This window comes from Pristiophorus japonicus, chromosome 6 (assembly GCF_044704955.1).
Source record: "Pristiophorus japonicus isolate sPriJap1 chromosome 6, sPriJap1.hap1, whole genome shotgun sequence".
NCBI lineage: Eukaryota > Metazoa > Chordata > Chondrichthyes > Pristiophoridae > Pristiophorus > Pristiophorus japonicus.
Window position 1 is genome coordinate 175,383,653 of NC_091982.1, and position 25,188 is coordinate 175,408,840.

The window sequence follows — 25,188 nt, forward strand, 5'->3', positions numbered from 1 at the left end:
CTCATTCAGTAGAGACTACAGGATATTTCATCTTATTAACTAGAAATGGCACATTTGTGAGAGATGTGCTCGTGTGTTGATGCACTCCAATATGTAGTTGTAGGATATGGATTATAGGCCTATGACCCACCACCTACTGGGCCAGGTGGGTTTTCACTAAGGAGAAAGGGAACACAATGTCACATCGGTCAAGTCTGTTCTTGAGCAGCTCTTAATGATTAGCTTTGATTCTGATTTTTTTTTTTAAGGGAGTTGCAGGGGGGAAGAAGTTGTATCGACTCTGTATATAAGACCTCAATTATCGAAGTCAGAGATGCTAAAAGACTAGATCCAGAAAAGAATGAGTATCTCATTTTAGGGAGGGGTAATTTTGCTTTTTTTAAAAAAAAGTTATTTCTAGTTATAATTTCTCAAAATGACCATCTCTTTCCAGACCTCAATATGTCGCTGTTGATCTTCATAATCTTGGTTACGCACTTTTTACCTTGTTACTAAAATTAACATGGCTTTGTATTTTGTTTGTTGCTATGTCCTGTCCACTGTTGGGGATTGTGATCAAAATATAAAGCTCAATAATTTAATGTTAACTTTTCTTCAAGGCTATTCTCTCTCTCTGATTTGTTTGGAGTTTCCTATTCAAAATAGTGCCCTTGCCCCACAGTACTCGGATCAGAGAGATCCATGGTCACAAAACCAAACTAATTTTCGTCACATGAAATTACTGTTATTTAGTCAGGAATTAATAGTTTCTACTTCCCTTCCTTTTAGTACAACAATTTGGCTTTAAAACCTGTGGGGATATTTTGTGTGATTCAGCTGAAATTGGGTTGTCAATAAGCAAATTCTGATCTAAGGCCCTGGTCCTTGGGCAAAAACATCTGGAAAAGAAGTTGAAATTGGATTGTTAGAGATTAGTACTTTATTCTTGATACATTTATTTTGAAAACTTTAACTTAAAATTGTTTAATGTTGTGCTTTATGCTGTTACACCAGACATACTTTCTGGGTTCAGAACCTTTCGTAAAATTAAACAAAGAAGCGCTGTTTACCACGTATGCTGCAGGAACTAACTTTTAGGAATGTTTTTTCAATGGCTTGCAATGTAATATTTCTTGAATGCATCTGAAGATCTAATAAAACAATTTTTTAATCAGAAATTGGTTGAAGATTGAACATGTCAGATTTTAAAATTTGAAATCTCGCTTTGTGTGACATTTCCATTTTAAATCTCTGCAGTGCTGTTGCACATAAATGTCAAATCTCTCAACCACTAGTATTGTATGTATGTGCATGTGCGTGAGATGTGAATAGCCCGAAAATTGCGGCCTTTCCGGGCGCATACAATGTGCGCATGCACCCAAAGAGGCCTCACAAATACCGGCTTTTGCAATCTGTCAAAATTTCCGGAAGAAGGACATTTGTGGGCGGAGTTTGGGCTATTTGCCCAACTCTTGTTAGCAATCTTGTTGTGCGAGGCCCCTTGGGTAGAATTCCTTATTAAGATGGAAAGTGACAACGTTAATTTGGAAACTAGGGTCCTGAACTTAAGGAAAGGTAACTTCGACGGTATGAGGCGTGAATTGGCTAGAATAGACTGGCAAACAATACTAAAAGGGTTGACGGTGGATAAGCAATGGCAAACATTTAAAGATCACATGGATGAACTTCAGCAATTGTAAATCCCTGTCTGGAATAAAAATACAGCTGGGAAGGTGGCTCAACCATGGCGAACAAAGGAAATTAAGGATAGTGTTAAAGCCAAGGAAGAGGCATATAAATTGGCTAGAAAAAGTAGTAATCTCGGGATTGCTACCAGTGCCACGTGCGAGTCAGAGTAGGAATCGCAGGATAACGCAGATGAATACGTGGCTTGAGCAGTGGTGCAGCAGGGAGGGATTCAAATTCCTGGGACATTGGAACTGGTTATGGGGGAGGTGGGACCAGTACAAACCGTACTGTCTGCACCTGGGCAGGTCCGGAACCAATGCCCGAGGGGGAGTGTTTGCGAGTGCTGTTGGGGAGGAGTTAAACTAATATGGCAAGGGGATGGGAACCAATGGAGAGAGACAGAGGGAAACAAAATGGAGACAGAAGCAAAAGACAGAAAGGAGATGAGTAAAAGTGGAGGGCAGAGAAACCGAAGGCAAAAAACAAAAAGGGCCAATGTACAGCAAAATTCTAAAGGGTCAAAGTGTAATAAAAAGGCAAGCCTGAAAGCTCGGTGCCTCAATGTGAGGAGTATTCGGAACCCAGGAGAGGGCTCTGAGCTAGTTAGAGTGGGTGAGAGCGCAGATGAACAGGATCCCAAGAAAGAATGCAAAAGGCAGGATGCAACAGAGCAGAGTAGCACTGGGGTAAGTGTAAACCACAAGGTGATAGGAAGGGACAATATGTATGAATATAAAGGGGCTGCAGGAGGGGTCAAAACTAAAAATCATGGTTTAAAAACTAGTATTAAAACACCCTACCTAAACGCACGCAGCATTCGAAATAAAGTAAATGAGTTGACGGCACAAATCATTACAAATGGGTATGATTTGGTGGCCATTACAGGGTGGCCAAGACTGGGAATTAAACATACAGTGGTATCTGACAATTTGGAAGGATAGACAAGAAGGGAAAGGAGGTGGGGTAGCTCTGTTAATAAAGGATGATATCAGAGCAGTTGTGAGAGATGATATTGGCTCGAATGAACAAAATGTTGAATCATTGTGGGTGGAGATTAGAGATAGTAAGGGGAAAAGGTCACTGGTGGGCGTAGTTTATAGGCCCCCAAATAATAACTTCATGGTGGGGCGGACAATAATCAAGGGAATAATAGAGGCAAGTGAAAAAGGAACGGCAGTAATCATGAGGGATTTTAACCTACATATCGATTGGTCAAATCAAATCGCACGGGGTAGCCTGGAGGAGGAATTCATAGAATGCATACGGGATTGTTTCTTAGAACAGTATGTTACAGAACCTACAAGGGAGCAAGCTATCTTAGATCTGGTCCTGTGTAATGAGACAGGAATAATAAACGATCTCCTAGTAAAAGATCCTCTCTGAATGAGTGATCACAGTATGGTTGAATTTGTAATACAGATTGAGGGTGAGGAAGTAGTGTCTCAAACGAGCATACTATGCTTAAACAAAGGGGACCACAGTGGGATGAGGGCAGAGTTGGCTAAAGTAGACTAGGAACACAGACTAAACGGTAGCACAATTGAGGAAAAGTGGAGGACTTTTAAGGAGTTCTTTTCATAGTGCTCAACAAAAATATATTCCAGTGAAAAAGGGCGGTAAGAGAAGGGATAACCAGCCGTGGATAACCAAGGAAATAAAGGGGAGTATCAAATTAAAAACCAATGCATATAAGGTAGCCAAGGTTAGTGGGAAACTAGAAGATTGGGAAAATTTTAAACGACAGCAAAGAATGACTAAGAAAGCAATAAAGAAAGGAAAGATAGATTACGAAAGTAAACTTGCGCAAAACATAAAAACAGATAGTAAAAGCTTTTACCGATATATAAAACGGAAGAGAGTGACTAAAGTAAATGTTGGTCCCTTAGAAGATGAGAAGGGGGATTTAATAATGGGAAATGTGGAAATGGCTGAGACCTTAAACAATTATTTTGCTTCGGTCTTCACAGTGGAAGACACAAAAACCATGCCAAAAATTGCTGGTCACGGGAATGTGGGAAGGGAGGACCTTGAGACAATCACTATCACTAGGGGAGGTAGTACTGGACAGGCTAACGGGACTCAAGGTAGATAAGTCCCCTGGTTCTGATTAAATGCATTGTAGGGTATTAAAAGAGATGGCGGAAGTTATAGCAGATGCATTCGTTATAATCTACCAAAATTCTCTGGACTCTGGGGAGGTACCAGCGGATTGGAAAGCGGCTAATGTAACGCCTCTGTTTAAACAAAGTGGGCAGACAAAAGGCAGGTAACTATAGGCCGGTTAGTTTAACATCTGTAGTGGGGAAAATGCTTGAAGCTATCATTAAGGAAGAAATAGCGGGACATCGAGGTAGGAATAGTGCAATCAAGCAGACGCAACATGGATTCGTGAAGGGGAGATCATGTTTAACTAATTTACTGGAATTCTTTGAGGATATAATGAGCATGGTGGATAGAGGTGTACTGATGGATGTGGTGTATTTAGATTTCCAAAAGGCATTCGATAAGGAGCCACACAAAAGGTTACTGCAGAAGATAAAGGTACGCGGAGTCAGGAAATGTATTAGCATGGATTGACAATTGGCTGGCTAACAGAAAGCAGAGAGTCGGGATAAATGAGTCCTTTTCGGGTTGGAAATCGGTGGTTAGTGGTGTGCCACAGGGATCGGTGCTGGGACCACAACTGTTTACAATATACATAGATGACCTGGAAGAGGGGACAGAGTGTAGTGTAACAAAATTTGCAGATGACACAAAGATTAGTGGGAAAGCGGGTTGTGTAGAGGACACAGAGAGACTGCAAAGAGATTTAGATAGGTTAAGCGAATGGGCTAAGGTTTGGCAGATGGAATACAATGTCGGAAAATGTGAGGTCATCCACCTTGGGGGAAAAAAAACAGTAAAAGGGAATATTATTTGAATGGGGAGAAATTACAACATGCTGTGGTGCAGAGGGACCTGGGGGTCTTTGTGCATGAATCCCAAAAAGTTAGTTTGCAGGTAATCAGGAAGGCGAATGGAATGTTGGCCTTCATTGCGAGAGGGATGGAATACAAAAGCAGGGAGGTCCTGCTGCAACTGTACAGAGTATTGGTGAGGCCGCACCTGGAGTACTGCGTGCAGTTTTGGTCACCTTACTTAAGGAAGGATATACTAGCCTTGGAGGGGGTACAGAGACAATTCACGAGGCTGATTCCGGAGATGAGGGGGTTACCTTATGATGATAGATTGAGTAGACTTGGTCTTTACTCGTTGGAGTTCAGAAGGATGAGCTGTGATCTTACAGAAACATTTAAAATAATGAAAGGGATAGACAAGATAGAGACAGCGAGGATGTTTCCACTGGTCGGTGAGACTAGAACTAGGGGGAACAGCCTCGAAATACGGGGGAGCCAATTTAAAACTGAGTTGAGAAGGAATTTCTTCTCCCAGAGGGTTGTGAATCTGTGGAATTCTCTGCCCAAGGAAGCAGTTGAGGCTAGCTCATTGAATGTATTCAAATCACAGATAGATAGATTTTTAACTAATAAGGGAATTAAGGGTTATGGGGAGCGGGCAGGTAAGTGGAGCTGAGTCCACGGCCAGATCAGCCATGATCTTTTTGAATGGTGGAGCAGGCTCGAGGGGCTAGATGGCCTACTCCTGTTCCTAATTCTTCTATTCAAACCTGAGGACTGGGAGAAATTTAGAATTCAACAGAGGAGGACTAAGGGTTTAATTAAGAGGGGGAAAATAGAGTACGAGTGGAAGCTTGCAGGGAATATAAAAACTGACTGCAAAAGCTTCTATAAATATGTCAAGAGAAAAAGATTAGTAAAGACAAACGTGGGTCCCTTGCAGTCGGATTCAGGTGAAATTATAATGGGGAACAAAGAAATGGCAGACCAATTGAACCAATACTTCGGTTCTGTCTTCACGAAGGAAGATACAAATAACCTTCCGAAGATACTAGGGGAAAGTGGGTCTCGTGAGAAGGAGGAACTGAAGGATATCCTTATTAGACGGGAAATTGTGTTAGGGAAATTGATCGGATTGAAGGCCGATAAATCCCCGGGGTCTGATAGTCTGCATCCCAGAGTACTCAAGGAAGTGGTACTAGAAATAGTGGATGCATTGGTGATCATTTTCCATCAACTCTGGATCAGTTCCCATGGACTGAAGGGTAGCTAATGTAACACCACTTTTTTTAAAAAGGAGGGAGAGAAAACGGGTAATTATAGACCGGTTAGCTCGACATCAGTAGTGGGGAAAATGTTGGAATCGATCATGAAGGACGAAATAGCGCATTTGGAAAGCGGTGACAGGATCGGATCAAATCAGTTTGGATTTATGAAAGGGAAATCATGCTCAACGAATCTTCTGGAATTTTTTGAGGATGTAACTAGCAGAGTGGACATAGGAGAACCAGCGGATGTGGTGTATTTGGACTTTCAGAAGGCTTTTGACAAGGTCCCGCACAAGAGATTGTTGTGCAAAATCAAAGCACATGGTATTGGGGGTAATATACTGACGTGGATAGTGAACTGATTGGCAGACAGGAAGCAGAGAGTCGGGATAAACGGGTCCTTTTCAGAATGGCAGGCAGTGACTAGTGGAGTGCCGCAGGGCTCAGTGCTGGGACCCCAGCTCTTTTCAATATACATTAACGATATGGATGAAGGAATAGAGTGTAACATCTCTAAGTTTGCAGATGACACTAAACTGGGTGGCAGTGTGAGCTGGGAGGAGGACGCTAAGAGGCTGCAGGGTGACTTGGACAGGTTAGGTGTGTGGGCAAATGCATGGCAGATGCAGTATAATGTGGATAAATGTGAGGTTATCCATTTTGGGGGCAAAAACACGAAGGCAGAATATTATCTGAATGGCGGCAGACTAGGAAAAGGGGAGGTGCAACGAGACCTGGGTGTCGTGGTTCATCAGTCACTGAAAGTGGGCATGCAGGTACAGCGGGCGATAAAGAAGGCGAATGGTATGTTGGCCTTCATAGCTAGGGGATTTGAATATAAAAGCAGGGCGGTCTTACTGTAGTTGTACAGGGCCTTAGTGAGGCCTCACCTGGAATATTGTGTTCAATTTTTGTCTCCTTGTCTGAGGAAGGACGTTCTTGCTATTGAGGGAGTGCAGCGAGGTTTCACCAGACTGATTCCGGGGATGGCTGGACTGACATATGAGGAGAGACTGGATCAACTGGGCCTTTATTCACTGGAGTTTAGAAGGATGAGAGGGGATCTCATCGAAACACAAGATTCTGACGGGACTGGACAGGTTAGATGCGGGAAGAATGTTCCCGATGTTGGGGAAGTCCAGAACCAGGGGACATAGTCTTAGGATAAGGGGTCGGCCATTTACGACTGAGATGAGGAGAAACCTCTTCACTCAGAGAGTTGTTAACCTGTGGAATTCCCTGCCGAAGAGAGTTGTTGATGCCAGTTCACTGGATATATTCAAGAGGGAGTTAGATATGGCTCTTATGGTTAAGGGGATCAAGGGGCATGGAAAGAGGTACTGAAGGAATGATCAGCCATGATCTTACTGAATGGCGGTGCAGGCTCGAAGTGCCGAGTGGCATACTCCTGCACCTATTTTCTATGTTTCTTGTTCTGCGAATGTCCTTCAAAGTCTTATGCCTGGTAAAAGCAGGCGTAAAGTTTTAAAACAGAGAAAAATTAAATGTTACTACTTATTTTTATATTAAAATCCCTGTCTATGAAGGTAAGTTTATTTTTAACACTATTAAAAGTTTTTAAATATATTTTTATATACTGTAAAACATTTAATTTCATGCAATTTCTATTTTTTTAAAAGTGAAGTTATTTTTAGTTATTTTTGATTTATTATATGATTTAAGGGTATTCCTATTGCTAGTAATGGGAGCTCAGAGCTCCCGTTATTATGAATGAGAATACTACATTGTGGTTGGTAGTCCAGGCCTACATGATCCCAGGATATGCATATGATCCTGGAAGACATGGGCCCGTACGTATGTTGGACTGCAAAACTAGGCCTCGGATCGCAATCCTACGTTACTCCGGGACCACCAGGTATTTTTGTTAAAACAATTTAGGTTGGATGTGTTCGCCCACAGGAAGCCTCCAACTGCAATTTTCTCCCCTATATGTTTAATAATCTCCTGCAACATCTTAGTATGCTGTCCCTTTTAGACCCCCCAAAAAATCTTTGCTTATATTTTAGACGGATTTCCAACTCTGTACTGTACAGTTACATGCTCCCTTTTCACAAGCACATTTTTAGGTTGTTATTCAGGATATGATTCTAAGACTGGTGTGCTTTCTCTCCTCAAATGTTGCTAAGCTCCTTTATTGCCACTCTCACACACCTCTTTTTCTTCCTCCCCCAGAAAACTTTTAATGTGCATGAAATTTGTTTTCTTGATTTAATGTTAATGAAGAAGTCAGTGACAGCACAAAACGGATTTCCACATTTTGTACTTTTGCCAACTTTTCGGCTAAAATTATTGACAGGAATTTGGCTTTCTTCGTGCCTTAGAAAGACCTTTAATTTGATTTTATATAAGGTGTTTTCAGTTTGATAGTATGTTGTTTAGGAATTTTCTTGCATTACTGATTTTTTTTTTCCTTGTTCTGTTTTTTGTGTACAATTTTCTTTCTGGGGCCTTGGATGCTGTAATTCATTACCCACCACACCTGATCTGAACTGGATTCTGCTGCACAAACCTGGTTTGTACTTTGGTCATTGGGGGACAACTGGTCATGCACGGTGACTTTGGTGGTTTGTTTTTTAAAACACATATTCTGATAAATTGTACAAATCCTTTGTTTGAATTGATCGTAATTAAATTTGTGAATATTCCATGACTCTCTTGCTTTGTTGTTTTCTTGATTTACTTTTCTGTTCTTCCAACCTTGTGCTTTATTATATCCATTTTCTTTGGATTGCCAAATTGGTCATCTCTGTATTTGCTTGTTTTGACTACTACATGCTGATATGCTGTCCTTTCTACTTTTTACACTGTATAATGTTAAACTTCCTCGTGGACTGCCTCCTACCCCATAATTTGTTTCTGATCTGTGTTTTTCCTTCTAATTTTTTTAATTTTTCCATTGAACTTAATGTGTCTTTTCATTGCCTTTTTATGCTCCCCTGATTAACAAAAATAACAAAATTATACAATTTTTAATACAATATATATTTGGTTATTGATTCCGAATATGGCTCAACTTTAATCTTTTAAAACTGGTAACGTGACACGGTTTTCTGAATACAATTGTGATCAATGGTGTTGCTGACTGAAAACTAAATGTAATTTTTGCCGCAATTTCATGATGACTGGGTATAAAAGAAATCACTTGAAAAGAAAGAAAAAGAAACTAGAGAAGAGGAGAAAAAAATCGAGGTGTCAAGTGCAGAGAAATTGCGTAAGCTGTTAAAAGAAGAAAAGAGGTAACTTTCTGAACTGAGTGTAGTTTGTGCCGTTGTGTGATGCCATTTGAGAAAATGAGAGAAACTGACACTTCTGGATCGAAAAAAGGTGGGATTTAAAATTTATGAATTATTTACATTTTACATCAGCTGGTATTTTCAACAGTTGGGTAACTCAGATGATAACTGAATGGGCACATACTAAGCTGTTTTTTGGAGAGAATAATATAAACACTTAAAGAAGTCACTACATTTAGCAGCCAACGTGGCTAACAGATCAAAAGATTGGATTGCTTCAGCAGACACTGATGTTGTTTACAAATTGGTAATTCTACCTTTAGTCTTCCTCACAAGTCTTTGAAGTCCAAAATGCTCCTATTTAGATTATTTTAAAGGGAGATAATTCCAAAAAAGTTCAATTTACTGCTTAATCTTCTGACCTTTACTTTTAAAAAGCACACTCAGAATGGGCTATTTTGCAGCAGACTGCAGTAGCCGGGCAAGTATAGATCAATTTCTTTCAGAATCAGACTGACAGTATATTATCTGTTCTTGGGTGCACCTTTGATCATGTATAGAATTAACAGCACAGGATTCCTTCCGACCCTCCCGACCAAAAGCTTTGGGGCATGCAAGCCTTTTTATTTGGTGTTCTTCAAATTTGGAATTATTTAGATATTCTCTTTATATCATTAATGTCTTCAGTTAATTGAAGCAATTTCAGTTCCATTGATGAAGGCTTGATTCTCAGATCCGTTGGAGATAAAAAAATTTAACATCCAGTTCTTGCATATCTTGAAAGCATATCGTCAAATGACAGTTAAACCTGACATGGTTCATCAATCCACAAATTATACAGCCCTTTAGTACAGATTGTTTAATAAAAGTCTTCTTATTTTAGCGGTGGCTACTCTCGTCATTCAGAAACTATTGCCTTGGGTGCTAATGTCAGCAATATCTCGCATTCAAAGTAACAAAGCATGTACAGTAAACAAAAATGAATTTTGATCTTGATACTTGATTCTGAATCATGACAATTTAAAAATCTATATATTTCTTTTCAGGATGAAGAAAAAAAGGAAGAGGTCAACATCATCATCTTCAACTGATTCATCTGAATCCACATCATGGTCTACTGCGTCTTCTTCACCTGAACGTTCTGGGAAACATAAATCAACAAAGAAGCGACGGAGGAAACGTTCAAATTCCTCACGCAGTCAGAAGCGCCGTTTAAGTAAAAGTTCATGTGATGAGAAAGTTCATCATTCACACAACAATAAGAAAGAATGGTATACTCCTCCAGCAGATACTTCAGCTTCCTTTTTGAATCAGAAACAGGAAGTAGCAAAGCTGCTGGAGAAACATGACAGTTCTGTAGACCAGTGGTCAGAGATCATGGAGAAAAGAAGGTACTGTTCAATTTCTTCATTGTCAGTTGAAATTTTAGATCCTCTTGGAGGTAGGTCTGAAGATAGCAAAGAGTCTTTATATAGTTCAAGAACACATAATAGCTGTAGCCAATATGACAAAGGGCACAAAGCCGATAAAGGCAGGGAATTGCGTGACAAAAAATCAAATGACCGAGACAAATTTAGGAAACGGGTTCAAGAATATGAATTTGGTCATGAATATAATAGTAATAAGTGTGAAAAAAGTAACAGGGGCTATTCTGGATCTTCAGGGTCAGAATATTCATCTTTGTCAGGTGACCAGTACCAACATGAAAGGAAAAATTGTTGGTTAAGTAATTCTAACTGCAAAGATGAAAGACTTGATTTTGGAAAAAGTGGAGATGGTAGAAAGGACTACATAAATGAAAGTGGAGCTAGCTACAATGACTGGAAAGAAGAAAGTGAAAGTACACATTACAGGGAAGACAAAAGGGAGAATTCCAAAGAAAACCCCCATAATCATATTTCTACTGAAGGGAAGGCAGTGAAAAGCATGCCTCCAAATCTACTGGAAATATTCAATCAGATTGCAGAGTTTGAGAAAGGGAAAGAACATGAAGGGAAATGTAAGCAGAAAAACAAATAAGTAGGCATTCAGGCATGTTTATTATACATTCATTGTCTAATATACATATCCTTGTGCAAAAAAGTTGAACGTGTTTTTAAAAAAAACAAGTAGGTGCAATGAATCCACTTAATTTTTAAGATCTTGCTTAAAGCATGAAGTATCTGATTTATTTGGATTGCATAAATATGAGTTTACTCATTCACCAAAAGTTTGCTTAGCCCATTGTGAATTCTTTAGGTTGCTTAATTATTTCTTTATATATTTATGTTATCAGCTATTGCAGTGATCAATAGGAAAAGGTTAGTATTTGCTCTAATTAAATGTCTGCATGTTTTCCTTTGAATTGGTTTCAGATGTGGTATGTTCGTGTTGGATTGAAATTTGGGGGATAGTATCGGACAAAGTAGCGATTATGTTGTGTCTGACAGTGGCGTGTGGGTTTTAAAAAGAGAAAGGCAGGCAATTATAGTAAGTCCAACTGTATCTGGCAATATTTTTGTAACATTAAGCAGTATTCCCCTCCAAGCTGTATTGGGCAAGCTCCCCATGAAATTTAAGAAACCAAGTAACAAATATGAATCTTTTTGGATATATTATTGGTGATATTCTAGCTTAGGGAAGGAAGGTAGGTAGGTAACACAGGAGTACATCAATTATAACTGATTTGGAGAATCGGGAGGAAGATGGTTGGGTGGTGGTTGGGCGACAAATAACTTATGTAAAAAATGAATGAATCAAACAGTGCAATGATTATAAGTGTGGAAAATTCGACATGATGCACTTTCAAGGCTCAACAATTCTTCATCTTCATTTTACTATCTAAGAACACGGGATAGAAAAATATCCGTAATGGCCTGGCTGAGTATAGTGGGAGGAATGAAGAAGCAGCTGGAGGAGGAGGCAGAGAGAGTTAAAAGGCAATAATACCTTTCCCACACACGCTGCTGTCTTTTTAAAAAAAAAGTTTTGTTATTTTCCATCAATGTGCCACTAATTTTAGTTTTGATGTTACACCTGTAACAAGCCCTAACTCTATCGTTTGCTGCATCCTGTGAAGTAAATCACTTAAAATTACTGGCTGCCTTCTCGTAAAAGTATACATATTCCAAAATACATCAATCATATTTGGTCCTTAATTAGTTGCAGGTGTATTGTCATTGCCCAATAATGTCACACTTCACTTTGGGTGAATTAACTTTATTGTATTAAATTGTAGCATTCTTGTGTGATGCAGACCATATTCTGCCATGTTAAAAGTTTACTTGCCAAAATGGACTGTTAAATTAAAAAAAAACACTTACTGTGTGCTAGTGATGACAGTCAAATAAAAATAAATAATCAAATTGTGTTTTTGTCTTTCATTTTATGATAATTAGTATCGTGATTTCGATTTATATTCTAAAATGTTACATCCTTTCAGGGACCTGTGGATATCATATTTGCAATGGAATGTTACTTAGAGCATTACGAATGTACAGTACACAGCCATTATTGTACAGAACTCAGTAATTCTGCCAAAGAACACAAACCGTCCTTTCCATGTTTGTTTCTACTACTAGAAGTTGATTTTACCATGAGAAATCACCTTGTTGTTTTTCAGTTACAATACTACTGGAGATTGCAAACAAAATGTGGATATTTTTATGATAAACTTGGTATGAGTCAAAACATGGCCATTGTTAGGGTAAAAAGACTTCTCTTCCTCCAGGTGCACTCCCTGATAATAAGGACTTGACACCTGCCCTTTAACATAGCGACCATGGAATCACTCAGACGAAACCTTCGGTTCAGCCGGTTTTATTCGAGCATATGCAAGGGAAGAGTTCAAACGTGAACCTTCCCAGAACAATGGTTCTCGCCCACAATTATACAACAAACAGAAGTGTGTGCCTCTCCCACAAAAGCACCGGTTGGTTTGCTGCTTATCAATGAAGTTACATTGATTGGTCATCGCTTATCAGACTGTCTCCTGAGTGGTGTTTCCTAACTATCCTTCTCCTGTCATATGTCAATTTGTGTTGTTCAGTGATGTGAACTTTGCCTTAGTCCCCAAACACTGGCTTTCTTATCTCTTCCCTGAGAGAACTCTAATCAAAACGTTATGCATCTTAACTGCTGACCTCTATTGTCTTTGTTATGTGTTACTAAGGTTACGGATGGTTCATTAACCATCAAGCTTTGCAACATAGCAAACTTTGCTGCTTCCCCTTAAAACCCATTCAAGCAAGTGTATAAGTGTGCTTTACATACAAAAGCGAGTTTTACATACAATTACAATCCACACCATAAGACAGAAGAACTTTTGATTCCTCAGAATCTCCTAATACTGATAAGCCCTCTTAATCTGGACCATTTTACGTATCAGATCAATTCGCTACCTTCAGTATCTCCATTCTTGACCCTCAGTCTGTCTCCACTCTAGTGACTGTTTTTTATCCCCTTACAGCCAGTATTTACAAAGTATTTAAGAACATAAGAATTAGGAGCAGGAGTAGGCCAGTTGACCCTTCAAACCTGCTCCGCCATTCAATAACATCATGGCTGATCTTCGACCTCAACTCTGCTTTCCTGCCCTGTCACTATATCCCTTAATTCCTCTGGAGTCCAAAAATCTATCGAGCTCAGCCTTGAATATACCCAACGAATTAGTATATTGTCACTTTGGGGCAGAGAATTCTAAAGATTCACAGCCCTCTGATTGAAGAAATTCCTCCTCAGTCTTAAAAGGGCAACCCCTTATCCTGAGAGTATGCCCCCTAGTTTTAGACTCTCCAGTCAGGGGAAGTAATCTTTCAGCCTCTGCCCTGTCAATATCCCTCAGAATCTTGCATGTTTCATTGAGATCACCTCTCATTATTCTAAACTCCAAAGTGTATAGGCCCAATATACTCAATATTTTCTCATAGGACAAATCTCATTCCTGGAATCAATTTAGCAAACCTTCATTGCACTGTCTCTAAGGCAAGTGTATCCTTCCTTAAATAAGACCAAAACTGTGCACAGTTCTTCAGGTGTGGTCTCACCAGAGCCCTGTACAATAGTAGCAAGTCTTCTTTATTCTTGTACTCCAACCCTCTAACAATAAAGTCCAACATGCAATTTGCCGTCCTAATTGCTTGTTGCACCTGCATGATAACTGGGTTTATTGTACTAAGACACCTAAATCTCTCTGAACACCAGCATTTAATAGTTTCTCATCATTTTAAAAAATAATTCTGTTTTTCTATTCTATACCAAAATGAACAACCTCACATTTCAACATATTATACTCCATCTGCCACCTTATTGCCCACTCACCTTAACCTGTCTATATCCCTTTGCAGGTTCTTTGCGTCCTCTTCACATCTTACTTTCCACCTAGCTTTGTATCATCTGCAAACTTGGATACATTGCATTCAGTCCCTTCATCTAGAAACATAGAAAATAGGTGCAGGAGTAGACCATTCGGCCCTTCTAGGCTGCACCGCCATTCAATGAGTTCATGGCTGAACATGCAACTTCAGTACCCCATTCCTGCTTTCTCGCCATACCCTTTGATCCCCCTAGTAGTAAGGACTTCATCTAACTCCTTTTTGAATATATTTAGTGAATTGGCCTCAACAACTTTCTGTGGTAGAGAATTCCACAGGTTCACCACTCTCTGGGTGAAGAAGTTTCTCCTCATCTCGATCCTAAATGGCTTACCCCTTATCCTTAGACTGTGACCCCTGGTTCTGGACTTCCCCAACATTGGGAACATTCTTCCTGCATCTAACCTGTCTAACCCCATCAGAATTTTAAACGTTTCTATGAGGTCCCCTCTCATTCTTCTGAACTCCAGTGAATACAAGCCCAGTTGATCCAGTCTTTTTTGATAGGTCAGTCCCGCCATCCCGGGAATCAGTCTGGTGAACCTTCGCTGCACTCCCTCAATAGCAAGAATGTCCTTCCTCAGGTTAGGAGACCAAAACTGTACACAATATTCCAGGTGTGGCCTCACCAAGGCCCTGTACAACTGTAGCAACACCTCCCTGCCCCTGTACTCAAATCCCCTCGCTATGAAGGCCAACATGCCATTTGCTTTCTTAACCGCCTGCTGTACCTGCATGCCAACCTTCAATGACTGATGTACCATGACACCCAGGTCTCGTTGCACCTCCCCTTTTCCTAATCTGTCACCATTCAGATAATAGTCTGTCTCTGTTTTTACCACCAAAGTGGATAACCTCACATTTATCCACATTATACTTCATCTGCCATGCATTTGCCCACTCACCTAACCTATCCAAGTCGCTCTGCAGCCTCATAGCATCCTCCTCGCAGCTCACACTGCCGCCCAACTTAGTGTCATCGGCAAATTTGGAGATACTACATTTAATCCCCTCATCTAAATCATTAATGTACAGTGTAAACCGCTGGGGCCCCAGCACAGAACCTTGCGGTACCCCACTAGTCACTGCCTGCCATTCTGAAAAGTCCTCATTTACTCCTACTCTTTGCTTTCTGTCTGACAACCAGTTCTCAATCCATGTCAGCACACTACCCCCAATCCCATGTGCTCTAACTTTGCACATCAATCTCTTGTGTGGGACCTTGTCGAACGCCTTCTGAAAGTCCAAATATACCACATCAACTGGTTCTCCCTTGTCCACTCTACTGGAAACATCCTCAAAAAATTCCGGAAGATTTGTCAAGCATGATTTCCCTTTCACAAATCCATGCTGACTTGGACCTATCATGTCACCTCTTTCCAAATGCACTGCTATGACATCCTTAATAATTGATTCCATCATTTTACCCACTACCGATGTCAGGCTGACCGGTCTATAATTCCCTGTTTTCTCTCCCACCTTTTTTAAAAAGTGGGGTTACATTGGCTACCCTCCACTCCATAGGAACTGATCCAGAGTCAATGGAATGTTGGAAAATGACTGTCAATGCATCCGCTATTTCCAAGGCCACCTCCTTAAGTACTCTGGGATGCAGTCCATCAGGCCCTGGGGATTTATCGGCCTTCAATCCCATCAATTTCCCGACTAATAAGGATTTCCCTCAGTTCCTCCTCCTTACTAGACCCTCTGACGCCTTTTATATCCGGAAGGTTGTTTGTGTCCTCCTTAGTGAATACCGAACCAAAGTACTTGTTCAATTGGTCTGCCATTTCTTTGTTCCCAGTTATGACTTCCCCTGATTCTGACTGCAGGGGACCTACGTTTGTCTTTACTAACCTTTTTCTCTTTACATATCTATGGAAACTTTTGCAATCCGTCTTAATGTTCCCTGCAAGCTTGTTCTCGTACTCCATTTTCCCTGCCCTAATCAAACCCTTTGTCCTCCTCTGCTGAGTTCTAAATTTCTCCCAGTCCCCGGGTTCGCTGCTATTTCTGGCCAATTTGTATGCCACTTCCTTGGCTTTAATACTAAATCATTAATATAGATTATAAATAGCTGGGGCCCAAGCACTGATCATTGTGGCACCCCACTAGTTAGAGCCTGCCAATCTGAAAATTACCCATTTATCCCTACTCTCTCTTTTCTATCTGTTAACCAATTTTTTATCCAAGCTAATACATTACCCCCAAACCCATGTGTCCATATCTTGCTTAATCCCTTTGAGGCATCTTAACAAATACCTTTTGGAAATCCAAATATACTACATCCACTGGTTCTCCTTTATTTATCTTGCTAGTTACATCCTCAAAAAACTCTTAATAAATTTGTCAAACATGATTTACCTTTCATAAAATCATGTTGACTCTGCCTAATCATATGATTTTATATGTATCCTGTCACTTCATAATGGCTTCCAGCATTTTCCCAACAACTGATGTCAGGCCATCTGGCCTGTAGTTCATGGTTTTCTCTCTCCCTTTCTTGAACAGGGGAGTTACATTTGTTAACTTTCAATCTGCTGGGACTGTTCCAGAATTTAGGGAATTTTGGAAGATCACAACCACTGCATCCACTATCTCTGCAGCCACCTCTTTTAGAACCCGAGGATGTCGGTACCCATCTCCAGGGGATTTGTCAGCTTTTAGTCCCATTAGTTTCTCAAGTAATTTTTCTCTACTGATTGTAATTACTTTAAGTTTCTCGCTCTCATTAGTTCCTTGGTTCCCCACTATTTTTGGTATACTTTTATGTCTTCTACTGTGAAGAATGATACAAAATATTTGTTTAAAGTCTCTGCCATTTCCTTGTTAATTTCTCCTGTCTCGAGCTCTAAGGGACCAACGCTTTTGCTACTCTTTTTTAAATACTTGTAGAAGCTCTTACAATCTGTTTTTATATTTCTTGCTAATTTACTCTCAATCTATTTTCTCCCTTATCAATTTTTTAGTTATCCTTTGCTGGTTTCTAAAGCTCTCCCAACCCTCAGACTTACTACTATTCTTTATAACATTATAAGCCTCTTCTTTTCATGTAATACTAATCTTAACATTCTTTAGTTAGCCACAGATGGAACACTTTTCCCATGGAGTTTTTATTTCTCAATGGAATGTATATTCATTAAGAATTTTGGAACATTTCTTTAAATGATTGCCACTGCTTATCTACTGTCATACCTTTTGATCTAATTTCTCAATCTACCTTAGCCAACTCAGCCCTCATACCCACGTCATTGGCTTTGTTTAAGTTTAAGATTATAGTGTCAGACTTAAAAATGTCACTTTCAAACTCGATGTGAAATTCTATCCTATAATGATCACTCTTTCCTCGAGGCTCCTTTACTATAAGAGTACTAATTAAACCTGTCTCATTACACAATACAAGATCTAAAATAGCCTGTTGCCTGGTTGGTTCCATGATGTATTGTTTTAGGAAACTGTCTCGAAAACATTCCATGAACTCGTCCTCTAGACTACCCTTGCCAATTTGATTTGCCCAATCTATTTGCAGATTAAAGTTCCCCATGATTGCTATATTACCTTTGTTACAAGCTCCCATTATTTCTTGATTACTACTCTGTCCAATGAAATAATTACTGTGAGGGGGGGCCTATAAACTACTATTTTCTGCCCCTTGTTATTTCTTATCTCCACCCATACTGATTCTACTTCCTAATCTTCTGAGCCAAGATCCTTTCTCACTATTGTCCTTATGTCATCCTTAATTATTGGATACCCCCCCCTGCCATCACCATCCCCTTGTTTCATGCTGCTGTCTTTTCAATAAATCATGTACCCTGGAATATTTATTTTCCAACCCTGGTCACCTTGCAACCACATGTCTCTGTAATGGTTATTAGATCATACTTATTTATCACTATTTGCCACTAATTTGTCTACTTGTTACGAATGCTTCGTGCATTCCGGTAAAGAGCATTTAGACAAGGGGATTAAATGTAGTATCTCCAAATTTGCGGATGACACTAAGTTGGGTGGCAGTGTGAGCTGCGAGGAGGATGCTATGAGGCTGCAGAGTGACTTGGATAGGTTAGGTGAGTGGGCAAATGCATGGCAGATGAAGTATAATGTGGATAAATGTGAGGTTATCCACTTTGGTGGTAAAAACAGAGAAACAGACTATTATCTGAATGGTGACAGATTAGGAAAAGGGGAGGTGCAAAGAGACCTGGGTGTCATGGTACATCAGTAATTGAAGGTTGGCATGCAGGTACAGCAGGCGGTTAAGAAAGCAAATGGCATGTTGGCCTTCATAGCGAGGGGATTTGAGTACAGGGGCAGGGAGGTGTTGCTACAGTTGTACAGGGCCTTGGTGAGGCCACACCTGGAATATTGTGTACAGTTTTGGTCTCCTAACCTGAGGAAGGACATTCTTGCTATTGAGGGAGTGCAGCGAAGGTTCACCAGACTGATTTCCGGGATGGCGGGACTGACCTATCAAGAAAGACTGGATCAACTGGGCTCGTATTCACTGGAGTTCAGAAGAATGAGAGGGGACCTCATAGAAACGTTTAAAATTCTGACGGAGTTAGACAGGTTAGATGCAGGAAGAATGTTCCCAACGTTGGGGAAGTCCAGAACCAGGGGACACAGTCTAAGGATAGGGGTAAGCCATTTAGGACCGAGATGAGGAGGAATTTCTTCACCCAGAGAGTGGTGAACCTGTGGAATTCTCTATCACAGAAAGTTGTTGAGGCCAGTTCACTGAATATATTCAAAAAGGAGTTGGATGAAGTCCTTACTACTAGGGGAATCAAGGGGTATGGTGAGAAAGCAGGAATGGGGTACTGTAGTTGCATGTTCAGCCATGAACTCATTGAATGGCGGTGCAGACTAGAAGGGCCGAATGGCCTACTCCTGCACCTATTTTCTATGTTTCTATGTTTTAACCTTTTACCAATATTTCGTGCTTTCATCTTAGCCGCTGATGAACAATTACCTTTAAACTCTGTCCCTTCCTGTCATACACTGCTTATCTTTACCCAAATTACTACATTGCCCCACTTCCATCGACATTTCTCTTGAGAGATCTAAATTTCCCTTCACTTGACCCCTACCCCTTTTTAGTTTAAAACCCTATATACAGCCTTAGTTATTCGATTTGCCAGGACACTGGACCCAGCCCAGTTTAAGTGGAGACCATCCCAAAGGAACAGCTCCCTCTTTCCCCAGTGCTGGTGCCAGTAACCCATGAATTGAAACCCCTTCCTCATGCCATTTGGCCCAACAGGCTATGCTGGTGTTTCTGCTCCATACAAGTCTCCTCACGCCCCTCTTCATCTGAGCCCATCAACAAATCTTCTATTTCTTTCTCCCTTATGTGCTTATCTAGCTTCCCCTTAAATGCATCTATGCCATTTGCCTGAACTACTCCCTGTGGTAGCAAGTTCCACATTCGACTCATTCTCTGGGTAAAGAAGTTACTCCTGAATTTCTCACTGGATTTATCGGTGACTATCTTATATTTATGGCCTCTAGTTCTGACATCGCCCGCAAGTGGAAACATCTCTATGTCTACGCTATCAAACCCTTTCATAACCTTGAAGACCTCTCTCAGGCCACCCCTCAGTCTTTTTTCTAGAGAAAAGAGCCCCAGCCTGGTCAACCTTTACTGCTAGGTATAACCTCTCAGTTCTGGTATCGTTCCAATAAATTTTTTTTGTACCATCTCCAGTGCCTCTAAATCCTTTTTATTAAATGCTGACCAGAACTGTTAACAATACTGCAAGTATGGTCTAAGCAGGGTTCTATACAAGTTTCACATATCTTCTCTGCTTTTCAATTCTCTCTCTCCAGAAATGAACCCCATTTCTTTGTTTCATTTTTTAATGGCCTTATTAGCCTGCGTTGCTACTTTGTGATTTGTGTATCTGTGCTTCCAAATTCCTTTGTTCCTCTACCCCATTTAGATACTTCCAAGGAATATGTTGCCTCTTTATTCTTCCTGCCAAAATGTACTTTGTCGCACTTACCTATATTGATGTTTCATTGCCAATTAGATTTTAAAATTTACCGTAGGAATTTCTGTGTATACCCGGAGCAATGATTGTGAACTGTATGTGCAGTTGAGTATGTGAGAAACCCAAAGTGATGAGAGACAAATGTTGACTGTTGCTTTAGTAGCCCTAGTAAGTATTGTTTGAAAAGCTGAATATTTGTTGCAGAGCTGGAGAGAAATGCAGTAGTTTAATACAATATTTGGTCAATGGAAGTCAGAAGGGGAAGTCTATTAATCTGTGCTTATCGAGAGATACTTGCCACAGTGACCTTGATGCGACAAGTTTCCATAGTCCATTTTCCATTGCATTAAGAATCATTGTGAGGCTAACAGCGCTCACTGTTATAATGGAGTAAATCAGACCTCAACTTCCGGAGTCCGCACATGCGCAGTTCAACGTAGAAATCCGAATGTTTCTTTCTGATTTGACCTGCTCCACAAGCTGCGTTACGCCAGTACCTCAATGATAGAATCGGCATTGAAATCCATGTAAGAATGGGAATTAGATGTACTTACCCACGAAACATACCAGAAAAAGTTGGGGCTGGTGCATTCAGCTGTAAGTGAATTTTTAACAGCTTGATAAGTCTTAATTACTGCCAAACAATCTGACGCTGAATAAATTTTTACAAGGGTGGAGCCTCATTCCTTAGGAATTGAATTATTATTGGTGATTTGAATTTTTTTTATCCCATCCCATCCCTCTCTAATTCACTTTCTGATCATTATTTTACAATTAATTAAATATTCTAATTTATATTTCCTGGTTTAGATTGCGGCCGGGATTTTACTAACTGTGGCGGGTCTCAACTCCAGTGCTGGCTCCATCATGCTCTGTGAAATGAATTTCCCTTGATGGGGCTTGTTAAGCCCGCCCAGCGCGTTTCCCTACCAATTGAAGGAAGTGGGTCTGGTAACGTCTTCAGCCGGTTTCCTTAAAGGGACCATGTCCAAATTTATTTTGACATTTGCACTGTCAGTGCGGCACAGCATTGAGGCACTGCAAACAATGACTGCAGAAAGGCTCTCCCATGACTCCCTCCATATGCTTATGGTATGGAGGGAGTCACAACATGCGGGGAGGTCCTCTTCCCTTCCCATGGGCAGAAGAGACCTCTCCAGGAGATTAATACAGCCTGGATGCTCATTGCAATGGAGGGCACAAGCAGGAATGTGTTCAGTGCCGCAAACGTTTCAATGAATTCAGTAGATCACGAAACGTTAGTACAAAGCCGCACTCAACTTCATCACTCTGTCTTCCCTGCCCTACTCCTGCACATCCTTACTCGTACCAACTTACCTTGGACCTCCACCCATCCCTCTCTATCTATAATAATAATATCCCCATCACATTAGTCACCCCTCGCCCTCATCCTAGTGCAATCATACCAACTAACAACACACAAGGGTATTTATGCAATGTTAATGTAAAGTTTCTGTTAATGTGTCAAATATTGAAACCTTCCTTTTCAACACTTTGCGTTCTTGGATAGATTTGTGTGCACCTTTAGAAGTGGCTTAGTAAGTTGCAGTGAATGGTGAGACATAACAGTTACCCCCACAACAGTCATGAGTGTGAAAGGAATGGCTTGGGCATCATGTGGCATCCAGAGTGTGCAGCATCAAATGAAGTAAACCTGGCCAGGTGAGACCATCTGTGGCCTCCCAGGCAGCAATGTGGTTGGGTGCTGATGCCCTCTGTTCCGTGCAGCATCAGTTGATTGTGGAGAAGGTTGGTGGTGGTGTTGATGCTGCTGGTGTGCTTGGTGCTTCTGGTGTTGGGGCTGATCGTGCTAGGATTCTGAGAGAGTATAAAGGGAACCTGTTGATGGGAGAACGTGAAGGCTTCTTTTCCCACGAGCGGGCCCACTGATATAGAGGGTCGACGCTCGCTCCAGCCCACGTAGCAATTCTCGAAGTTAGCAGACAAAGACGGATGGCAAAGTATAACGATCTTTATTACGAACGTCCTGGAACAACCCGCATCACAGCCGCCTGTGAGTGGAGATGCTCTCCGAACAGCACAATCATACAACTTTTATATTTTCAAAACCCCTCTGTTCCCAGACAAGACCTCCCTAGATTTCTAATTGAACTACCTTATCAGTGCTACTTCTCTAATTGGACTACCTTATTAGTGCTACTTTGGATTGACAGGCCAAGACCCTCATGACCACTTTAGGCCGTGACTAGAATGACTTCATTAGGTCAGAATTTGTTGATTCTCCTTGGTGCCCGTGAGTCCGCCTCGAGCCTCTTCGCAAGGTCTTATCGATGTCTGTTTAGGTTCTCATATCGTATCCTGTCGGAATATTATTGACTTGATAACTTCTGGAGCCTTGGTACAAGGCCGAAGAGAGGCCTTTTACCTCCTTATGGGCCAGTGCAGGAACCAGTACTTTAACCCTTGTCCCGCTGTTACCCCTAATGCCAAATTTTCCTCTTACAGAACCTATGCTGATGGAATAGATGGCAGGTGAAGTAAAGATGACAAGCGATCTGTCAATGGCAAAAGGTAAGCTGAAAAATCATTCTTGAATGGCTCTAAACAAGCCATTAATTACATGAATTGGTTCCCCTGCCGCTGCGTGTCTGGTCTGCTCAGCGCTGACCGACCCGACATTGGGAAAAGCGCTTTGGCGATGGGTTCACTGCGGGGTTCCGACCCGCTGTGAAAAAAACATCACTTTCCCACTCAACCCGCCACCAATCGTGCCTCCTGATCCCCCGCAAAATTCCAGCTTGCGTGTCTCAGTAAGGATTCTTCACGCATGGCACAAATACACTGTAGAGGGTGCCGCACTGGAAATGATCTCTGGGAACTGTAAATTGCCAGTCAAAAGCCCGCGAAAAGTCTGTAAGCTGTAAGCGCAATGTACGCCGAGCACCGTTCACCGCCACTGACTGCAAAATTTGGGCAAATGATTGCAACAGTAACATCGCAGCAAGCTCTCCCTCAGCTTTACTGTTCAGTTTGAATACATGTTTTATGCCTTCTGCTTGCTGTGTGTTTAAGTGTTCAATCGGAAAACTTACTTAATGACAAAAGTCAAAACAAAGTCAGAACATTGAATTTTTTATGTAACCATAACTTGAGAGCATGATAAATTGAATATATTTAAATACATAAACTCCGACTTTGCAATCCATATTCAGCTCACATTAACTTTAAGTTTAATCTCATTATTATCAAAACTTAGCTTTTTCAAATGTTTAATTGTTTAAATTCTTGGAGATTAGAAATTCTAATTACTGTATGAGGAAAAAATAGCAGCTGAAAAAAAATTCAGTCACAGGATTGTGAGCTGAATATGGATTGCAAAGTCTGAACATGTGTAGGGCATTTAATTTTTAGGATGCCTCTGTACTGTTACAGTTTTTTTCTTTAGCTTCTAGCACTTTTGAATCCCTGACTTAATATAATTTTGAAAAACTGACAGATTTCAAAAGCTTAACTGTGGTAACATTTATATATTTTTTTAAAGAGGCTATGTAGGTCTGTGTCTGAGAGTGAAGAAACATGGCTGTACTAATTACACCTGTTGTGACTTGATTTTATGTTCTATAAACTTCAGAAAATGTATTCTGAAATGAGCAAGAAAAGTGGTGAGCGGGTGGTGAAAGAATGTCTGTTGGAAATGTTCAATTTTCAAAACAAAATTTTGAAGCTAACCAATTATCTCCACCTGCGTTTTTACTGCAGTTAGAAAATGTGAATGCTAAAAAGTTAATCTGTGAGGCAGGTTCTAATTTCCAACACTAAGAAGAAATAAAGGCAGACAGATAATTTCTTTCCTGATTATAATTTTATGTTTTTTTAAAGTTGACTTTTGAAAGCAAATGAAGCCTCTGAGAGTAACAGATAAGGACTGCTTAGAAGGAGAGAAGAGAAGTGGGGCGTTGAGAGAGGTGACAATTGAGAAACATTAGAGTAAGGCAGGCAAACAATTCCTTCCCTTTTTCTAATTTTATTTTCTTATTTTGAAAGCAAACAAAGCCTCGGTCGAAAAAATAGGAAGGAAAGCACGGAGGGGAAGAAGGAAATTGATTAACAGTGAGGGGGCTTCTGGACCTCTCATCACCTGCTCTGAGAGGTGAGGTGGGGGGCAGGAAAAGTGAGTGAGAAGAGGAATTGAGCAGGTAGTTCAAAGGGGAAGAAATAGGGGTCATGAGGAGTAGTATGAAGGGAAGGGGTGGTAGGGAAAGTGAAGAGTTAAGGTACGGGATAGGAGCAAGGGGATGGGGAAAGCACGTGTGATTAGGGAGAGAAATAGGAAAGGAACAGCTCAGAGTCCAATTTTCTCTGCAATCCTCATCTCAAATTAAGCCTGTAGCCATGATGGCTACACCACCCCATGCCATACCACCAATCATTTTCCACCCTGAAGGAAATAAAAGATAAACAGAAGAGGAGTCTGAGGATAGTGACACTCCGTCGCATGCCTCCTTACCCTGTTGCTCACCACATTTCTGCACCAGACCACCATCTCTTCACACTCTAAAAATCATCTGCAAATGACACTAAGCTCTTTGCTGGTACTCATCAATCAACTGGCAACTAACAAATTGTTATATACAACCACAACTTACATTTATATAGCGCCTTTAACATAATAAAATGTCCCAAGGCACTTCACAGGAGCATTATCAAAAAAACAAAATTTGACACCAAGCCATATAAAAAGATGTTAGGGCAGATGACCAAAAGCTTGGTCA

The 25,188-nt window shown here is 40.7% G+C and overlaps 1 protein-coding gene across 6 annotated transcripts in view; it reads left to right on the forward strand.

The window, feature by feature from the left end:
- Positions 1-25,188, forward strand: part of ttc14 (tetratricopeptide repeat domain 14) — a 72,742-nt gene that overhangs the window by 27,267 nt on the left and 20,287 nt on the right. For 2 of the 6 annotated variants that reach the window (XM_070883418.1, XM_070883419.1), the window contains exons 11-13: positions 8,990-9,090; positions 10,134-10,478; positions 22,922-22,987. In XM_070883418.1, the coding sequence (XP_070739519.1) occupies positions 8,990-9,090; positions 10,134-10,478; positions 22,922-22,952 (477 nt within the window). In that variant the 3' untranslated portion in view covers positions 22,953-22,987. Of the gene's footprint in view, positions 1-8,026; positions 9,091-10,133; positions 12,432-22,921; positions 22,988-25,188 lie in introns of those variants that run through there. The other 4 variants (XM_070883417.1, XM_070883422.1, XM_070883421.1 and 1 more) reach the window with 4 other exon arrangements.